This window comes from Primulina tabacum, chromosome 18 (assembly GCF_025594145.1).
Source record: "Primulina tabacum isolate GXHZ01 chromosome 18, ASM2559414v2, whole genome shotgun sequence".
In the NCBI taxonomy this organism is placed as follows: domain Eukaryota; kingdom Viridiplantae; phylum Streptophyta; class Magnoliopsida; order Lamiales; family Gesneriaceae; genus Primulina; species Primulina tabacum.
The window spans coordinates 3509231-3518172 of NC_134567.1; the positions used below are offsets into that span (position 1 = coordinate 3509231).

At 35.1% G+C, this 8942-nt stretch overlaps 2 protein-coding genes across 2 annotated transcripts; one reads left to right on the forward strand and one right to left on the reverse strand.

Moving 5' to 3' along the window:
- The first annotated feature begins 2889 nt into the window (after positions 1–2889).
- LOC142532989 (E3 ubiquitin-protein ligase SINAT5-like) lies at positions 2890–5502 on the forward strand. Its single transcript, XM_075639559.1, has 3 exons — positions 2890–3643; positions 4252–4638; positions 4936–5502. The coding sequence occupies exons 1-3, from the start codon at positions 3443–3445 to the stop codon at positions 5296–5298; spliced, it is 951 nt and encodes a 316-aa protein (XP_075495674.1). The 5' UTR covers positions 2890–3442; the 3' UTR covers positions 5299–5502.
- A 71-nt stretch (positions 5503–5573) lies between these two features.
- LOC142532842 (pentatricopeptide repeat-containing protein At3g49240, mitochondrial) lies at positions 5574–7710 on the reverse strand. Its single transcript, XM_075639359.1, has one exon. It carries the CDS (start codon positions 7676–7678, stop codon positions 5699–5701), a length of 1980 nt encoding a protein of 659 aa, XP_075495474.1. The 5' UTR covers positions 7679–7710; the 3' UTR covers positions 5574–5698.
- Between the last annotated feature and the right edge of the window lie 1232 nt (positions 7711–8942).

The window sequence follows — 8942 nt, forward strand, 5'->3', positions numbered from 1 at the left end:
ATACAGACACATATCTACTGGTTATTTCAAGAGATAAAGATGGAAGAACAAGTTGTTTCTAGATTAATGATCTAGAAAAAAACAACTCAAGAAAAGAAGAGAGATCACTCAACTACCCACTCGACTCACTCAAAAGATAGTGTCAACCACAGCTGGAAGGCAATAAAGAAAAACTAAGGCAAGAATTTGAAGTCCGGAATTAAAATCCGCAAATGACTTCTATAAATACCAAGACAGAAGGAAGAGGGAGGTATCATTCAACCTCTATATTTTCTTTCAAATAAATTGTAATATTTTATTTCTAGTTTATGTGTATTGTAACTGTATTGTAACTTTGGTTACTATATGTAGCTAAACAAGTTCCTCCTCCTTTACAAAGGTTACTATGCAATAAAAATTTTGTTATGTTTGAATAAAAAGACCAAGACTTTTGCCTCTCTCATGTATTATTTTCAAATTGAACAATTTTACTATACACCATGAGATAGAAAATGAAATATAGTTGTGCTAAATGTTGTTGAAAGAATTCATGACAGGAATCATTTGTTGCAACTGCGTGGTTGGGCTGTGAGGAGCAGTCTATAAAACCCGGTGGATATAACCCGATGGCACTTCGGTCAAAAAGATAAACTTCTCAATTTATTATACGAAAACATGATAGGTTATTAAAAAAATTGATCATCTGAACATTGTATATTAGCTAGAAACCTTGTGTAGCTGCATATCTTTAGGAAATATGCATTTAAGAACATGCTCGATAAATAAAATAATGTCATGTACCATATATTCGAAGATTAATGATATTTTTGAAAATTTTAAAAAATTGAGGAGTTAAAACAAAGACTTGATGAGAGTTAAAAGAAAGTTGAGCATATAGATAGGGATTCAAAAGAAAGTTGAGCATAGAGTTTGAGAAGTTTAAATTCAAAATATTTTTTGGTTGTGTGATCCAATATGTCTATTTGAACAATAATTGGAAATGACAATCAATTTTCTTGTTATTCTCAAATGAAAATTAGAACGTTATTAAATATAATATTATTCCTATTTTTTAGCATAATATTTTGATAGAAACATAAGGGCATCTCCAACCCAAACAGTAAATTAGCGTTTCACGCTATTTTGCAAACGCTATTTTGCTGCTTGGGCTTCTCCAATGGAGCTGCGCTCTTTGCAAAATAGAGCAGCTCCATTCTTCTCTGAGCCACATTTGGCGCAGAGCTTCCCCTCTGTGCCAAATATGGCGCAGAGTTGTTTTCTTATTTTTTTTAATTTTTTTTAATTATAAATATTTATATTAAAAATTATAAATATTTTTTATATAATAATATGATATTATTATATTAATTTAATAATTAGATATATTTAAATAATAGTATAATATTTAATATATTATTTTAATAATTAGATAATATCTATTAAATATAAATTATAAAAATTAAAATATTTAATTATATAAATTTACAAATATATTTTACACTAATTTTATAATTAAACATCTAATACACAAATTTATTGAATAATATTTAAACATTCAAGTACACAGTTAAAATAAAAATACGAATTCGAATTCAGATAATTTAAATGCAAATACAATAAATGATAAACAAACTAAATCATCAATAATTTGAAAAATCGGATCCGGATCCAGATCCAGATCCTCCAAAATCACCAAGATGAACGTGATCTTAGTGCACCGATTGAAGATGCTAGGGAAGCACCGACTCCAATGGTAGAAATAATGAGCATATCAGATTTCGAGAATTTCTCGCACGATATAAAAAAATAAAAGACAAAGACGCTCATTATGCATTACGAAATGCTTTAATTGATCATTTATGAGATGAATATGGTCGTTCAAATATTTGAAGTTGTATTTGTAATATATTATTTAATTTATTATCATGTATTAATTTTATTTCACCAATTGAAATTATTTTTATTTCAATTCGTATAATATAGATTTCAATAATATATTTAGAATAATTAAATTAATCATTTTTGTAATATTATCACATTTATTAAAAATATAATATTAAAGATATTCAAAATGTAATTATAATTATATCACTAAATTTAAAAAATATATATTTAATAACATATAAAAAAATGAAATAAATAAAATAAAAAAGAATATTCCGAGAATATTTTTTTAGAGTAAATTTGAAGTAGATGAGTTGGAGATGAATATTGTATTTGGTGCAGAAACTGCACTATTTTAGAGTAGAGTTGCTTTAAAATAGAGTTTTGGGTTGGAGATGTCCTAATAACTGGCACGCTCGTTGTATGACAATTGTAGCAAATAGTTATATATATAATAAATTTTTAATTTATAATTATTCTGAAATATTTTTTTTGATTGACTAAAATAAATTTTATACTAATTATTATTTTAAATATATATTATTTGTTGATAATGTATAACTTATCTTATACCAATATCTTAAACATCATATTAGATATTCAGATCCAGTAGTCTAATTTTGATACCAAATTGTAACAAACATCTCTCACAATTAGAACAATATCATAAATTTTTAGAAGGTATCCGAGTTCATAAAGTATATGAGTTTATGATCAATAATCAGGTGTTTTGATTTTAACTGCCAACATTTTTTCGTGCAAATTTGTTGCACAAGACGATGGTTTGCAGACTATTACATTAACTCAGATTTAGCAGTTATGAGTTCTATTATCATAAAACATAAATAAATATATATTATGATTGTGAATTGTTATTTACATTCGAAAATTTTTGGAGTATTAATAACTATTACTTTTAATTTATATAAAAATTAGGGATATTAGTGGGTAGGAGGATAACTTGGATTATTTCTCAATTCTCAACCAACGAAACTAATACATTAATTACCGTAGGATTATCCTTCAAACATTTTCAAAATCGACGATGATCCTCATTTCTCTCTCCTCTCCCAAACCAGAAGGAGAGAGTGAAAGGGGGATGCAAAAAGAACCCTTCTTTTCAGGAATTGATCGTTCCTTTGAATCGATACATCCCTCTCTTCGGTTTTCTTTCAGATTCTTTTGATTTCTTCTTCCCTCGGGATTCATCTTTCTTGAAAACGCGAAATTTGAGGAAGGTGAAGGGAGAAAAAGGAGAGAGAATATAATTACAATGAGCCGTTGAATCGAAGAAAGATTGGGGGCTTCCTGCAAGTTAGTGTCACCGATTTCTAGTGAACTATCGAGTTTTCTGAATCGGGAATCTGATTTGTTTGCGAATTATTGACTTTCCAGAAGTTGGTTGTTGATATTGTTGCAAAAATTGTATTTTTGGCTACTTATTTGGTTAATTTTTCTGGATTTATTGAAAATTAGTCATTTGATATTTTTGGAAATATTGGTTCTTAAAGATTGGGTGTCAGAAATTTCCACAAAAGTCGGAATCTTGGAAGTGGGATTTTATTTTTTCCCCCCTAAAATGGCAACAATTGAAATGGAAAATGTGGAGTGCGTATCTGCATCAGATGTCATTGAAGATGAAGAGATCCAGTCATCGGTGTCTTCTCATCCTCATCCTCAGCAGTATTCCTCAAAGCCTCGTAATGTAGTTCCCACAAGCGTTCATGAATTGCTGGAATGTCCTGTTTGCACCAATTCGATGTACCCACCAATCCACCAAGTATGTTCTATCTTTAGCTTCTTCCGCATCTATAGTTTTTGTACATTTTCATGCATTTTTGTGCCTTAATTTTGTGATTGGGAGTGGATGTGTATAACATTGTTTAGGCAATGTGAATGGAGCTATTGTTCGTGCCATGTGAAAAATGTTTCTCCCTAAGATAATTGGATTAATGGGAAATAGTAAAATACAATGTAATAAGAGAAATAGTTTCATTGTTTTCCTGATGAATACGAGAAAATGTGAAGGAGTCTCTGGAATTTTGATTTCGCCATAGGAACTGATAATGAATTTGATGAAGTGCAAGAGTAATGTTTCCCATAAATGGGACTTCATGATATCTTTTAGTAAATGCCTTGATTGATGTTTGATGATTTTGGGTGACAAAGAATCATTGTCCCAAACGATTCCCATTAACATACGTGCTTGTCCGTGAGGTTTGTTTAGTATGGTTTGTGTAACTTTACCAGTTTACTTCACAAGAATGAAGAAAGAATATGTAAAAGCTAGATTTGGTGTGTCAAGCTTCTAGAAAAAAATTCTGTTAATTTTGATTTCTGGCACATGTATTGGATTAATAATTGTTTGTCCATTATATTTTTTTGTAGTGTCACAATGGGCATACTCTCTGTTCGACTTGCAAGACAAGGGTGCATAATCGATGTCCTACATGCAGACAAGAGCTTGGGGATATCAGGTGCTTAGCATTAGAAAAAGTTGCGGAGTCACTTGACCTGCCATGCAAGTACTACTCATTGGGATGCCCTGAAATATTTCCTTATTACAACAAACTCAAACACGAGGGAGTTTGTAATTTCAGACCCTACAATTGTCCGTATGCCGGATCAGAATGTGCAGTTACAGGAGACATTCCATATCTTGTCGCTCATTTGAGAGATGACCACAAAGTGGACATGCACACAGGATGCACTTTCAATCACCGCTATGTTAAGTCAAATCCCCGTGAAGTAGAAAATGCTACATGGATGTTGACAGTGAGTCTGACATTTTTTCGTATTCTTTGGTTTTGTTTTGTTGGTTAGTGGTAATAATAATGCAGTTATTTCTATGAGAAATGAAGCAATGACACTTTGATGGTGTTTGTGTGTTTTGCATCAAGCTGGTATCATAAATTGCGTTTTGTTACTCTAATGTGAACATGATCAAGCTCCCTGTGCTGTCCTGCTTAGTTTCCGGACAAGATCTTGACCTTCCCATTCGGTAGATCTCCTTGAATTCTACTTAAGTGGCGGATTAGTTCATTAATCTCTGTCAGTTTCGTGCATTGGCAGGTATTCAATTGTTTTGGACAATGTTTTTGCCTTCATTTTGAAGCATTTCAGCTTGGCATGGCCCCTGTTTACATGGCTTTTCTACGCTTTATGGGTGATGAAAATGATGCCCGCAACTACAGCTATAGTTTAGAGGTAGGAGCAAACGGCAGAAAACTCATATGGGAGGGTACCCCAAGAAGCATTAGAGATAGCCACCGTAAAGTCAGGGATAGTCATGATGGTCTTATTATTCAACGAAACATGGCCCTTTTCTTCTCTGGAGGTGACAAGAAGGAGCTTAAGCTCAGAGTTACTGGAAGAATATGGAAAGAGCAACAGAATCCAGAAGTTGGGGTGTGCATACCAAATCTTTGTAGTTAAATCTTGAAGTAATTATGTGTGCTTTGGCTTGTGTTTTGGTGTGGTTTATTTGTTTTTGTGGGATGATACATGACCGTGTTGTGTGTTGCAGAAGTTTCTGCTCGTTAATGTATCAAATGTTTAATCACTGCCTTTGGCTGCCCAAGATTTAAGTCAAATTAACCGCATTCCTGTTTTGCTCTCTTTACAATGAATTTTTTTTAAGATTTTGACATCCATCTTTCTGATTATTTGCTTGATTTTCAAAGGCTAATAACCATAAATACACTGGAAGATACAGAAACGCATAAAATTAGATTTTCAGAAAATATTAATCATCCCCCACAAGTTCATCTCATAGATAATAATATTACAATGACGAGAAAAAAAAAACTACCAAGGACACCCTCATACCACCATATCAAGCTGTAACCCGTTCACTTGCAAGATTTCTTTCAGCTTCCACCATTTCTTCTTCAGCATCTCCAATGGCAGAGATAACCTCTGCAGAGGTTTCATCAGCTTCTTCTCCCTTCAGGAGTTTCCCGTTTGCAGAAAGTGGTGCTACCTCAGAACCCGCTGGCAACCCATCTTCTGTTTCGTTATTCTCACCATCTTTGTTACCCAACAATTTAGAAGGTAGCAATGAGGCAATTGCAGCCCTAGCACTGGCCTTGGCTCTTTCAGCTTCTTCTGCCACTTTAGCCGCTGCCGCAGCCTTCTCCCTTTCTATTTCCAATTTAAGATTCGTCACCACATCCTCTTTACCTTCTTTCCTCAACCACTCTCGAACAAACTCCTCAACTTCCTCAGTTAATTCATTTTGATCCTCCCTCAACATGCCATCTACGATCTTAAGCACTTCCTCATGCTTACCAGCCTTGAACAAAACATTCATGATGAACTTATAAGCATCATCATTCATCTTCAGCTTGGGCTGCATCAAATCATAAAAAGACTTTGCCTCATCAACCTTACCAACCTTAATCAAACCATCCACCAACCGGTTATAGACTCCCAAGCTAGGCCTCAACTTTAAGTCAACCATTGTTCTAAAATACAGAGCTGCATCATCTGGCCTATTTTCCTTAAAGCATGTATCCATCAATATAACAAAAGTATACTCATCCGGACTCACCTTCTTATCGCTCATTCCCTTATACAACTGCTCTGCCTCAGCTAACATGTCATTACTACATAATTGATCAATCAATACATTAAAAGATAACGGATCGGGATTGCACCTCTTCTCCCCCATAGAATTGAAGACCTCAATGGCCTCACTAAATCTCTTCTCTGCACAATACCCATCCACGATCACATTGTAACTTCCCAAGTTAACACTCAAATTTTTCGGTGGATCATGCTCGTTTTTCATCCTCTCAAACAACTTCAACGCCTCCTCAAACTTTTCATTCTTGCTCAAAGCCTCCATAATATAATTATAGGCAATTGCATTCATTTTAATTTGCGAACCCTCCCCTAAAACCTTTTTATAACAATCCATTGCCTCAGCTTCCATTTCTTTCAAGAAATAACCTTTCATCAAATTCCCATAAATCACCCCATCAATAATCTCTCCTGTTCCTAATTTCTCCTTCAATTCCTCATACAACTCAAAAATACCATCCGCATTAGAATTCTTAGCTTGCCCCAACATCAAATAGGAATATATAGTTGGGTCTGGTTGAAACCCCTTTGCCGCCATTTCATCCTTAATCTCCAGAGCCCTTTCTATTTCCTGATTATCAACAAGCCCTTTAATCAAAATCCTATAAGTGGTAGGAGAGGGGTTAAATGGAGCGTCGTTAATCAACTGCTTGTATTGCTCTAATGCTAGATCTGTTTTCCGGCAATCGAGATAAACGGTGAGGAGAAGATTGTAAGTTATTACATTTGCACCCACGCCGGCTTGCGTGATAAAACGGTGGAGGGAAAGAAGCTCCGCATACTTGGACTGCCGCAGCTGCGCCGCCATTACAGAGTTGCAGGTATAAATCGTAGGCCTGCAATTGGAATAAATGGAGTGGCGAGTGAGGAGGGCAGCTTCTTCCAAATCGTTTTCTCGTATAAGCTTCAAGATGCGGTTATGGAGGTTGAGCCGGTTCCCGGAGAGTGCAGATAGAGGTTCAGGAAGTTTGGGAGCATTGGGGTTCTGCAGGGTGGCGGAGGGCGGAGGGCGGGGCTGCGGCGATTGCTGATGGCGGAGGGCGGACAAAGGAGGTTCGATACGGAGTCGCCGTTTACGTTTCCGGCGTTCTGCGGCGGCTTCTTCCGGAGTGGCGAAGGAGAAGAGGCGGATTGGGAGGAGGGCACACGGCGGCGCGTGTAATTGGAAACGCTGGGGTTTTATTAGGGTTTTAGTAAGATGATTGAGAAGCACGAGCTTCGAAATCACCATTGTTACTACTGCGTGTGGACTGGCGACTGAATATTGATTTTATTTTTTTATTTATTTTCCAGAATTGAATGACATTAACTGGGCTGGGCGGGCTTATAGATGTCTTGGACCATGTAGAATATTCAGCCCACCAACTTACAAAACTATAAAAATTCAAGTTTTGGTTCCAATTTGAATGTAATTTGTGACTTATTTGACAAGGGTTTTAAAAATATATAGTTCAGAGAGAAATTTTAATGTACCGTCGCGAAAATTTGAAGGTCCAGATGAATCACATGTATACAAGTTATCGAATTTCTTATGTATTTTATTAAATTGTTTTAATGTATTAAATGCATATTTATTGCATGATTATGTGTTTTAAATCTTAGTTTATTAAAGTTCATGCGTAATGCTTTTAAGTTACATTTCGTACTCGAACGATATACAGAGACCAGTGATATTTAGGAAAAATATTTTTATTAAATAATTATGTTCAATTATTTAATATATGGTGTATTTAAGTATGATTTTTGAAAATGGACATTGAGTGTGTATTTTTATTCGTCAGGTCGTATTTTTAACCGGTACGCAAATTTTAGCGGATCAGAGGATTTTTTGAGGGCTCGGGTACCTAAACGAAATATTTTTCGGGAGTGTTTTTGGTCTTGATGGTTTTATTTTAATGTTTAATGGGCTCAAAAACCTTTTAATCCACTTAAACTTTTAATTAGGGCTCATTAGTAACTTAATTACCATCTAAACTAAACCCTAAACCATTTTTCAATGATTGGCCGCCCACCTCACATTTCAGCAGCCACTCCCCAACGCTTTTCAGCAACATTCCCTCCCCTTCACAGCAGCAAGCTTCGGCCCTTCAATATTTTCAAGAAAACGTCTCGCCCGCCTCTCCGGTTCACGTCCCGTGCGTAATATTTAAGCTTTTGATCATATAAACGCTAAGGCACGCATGTATCTTCTTCCCTCTTCATTCACACTATATTATTGCTGTTATATATGTAAATGCATGAGGATTCTTTTCGGCTAGCATGAGGGCTTGTTTTTGTGCAAGTTTTTGATATGATTGTGCATTCTTGTGTTGTATCCTCACGTTTTATTGACTTTATTGCAAGGAGCTGCTAGATATATGATGTAAAGGGGCTGCACACAACTAAGATTAAGGGAACTAGGAGCTGGAGTCACGGCTTGGTTGAGTTGTTGGGTAACCTAGTGTGAAACGTTCAGTTAGGGCTTGTTTTGGCTAGATCGGTTATTATGTGTGAAC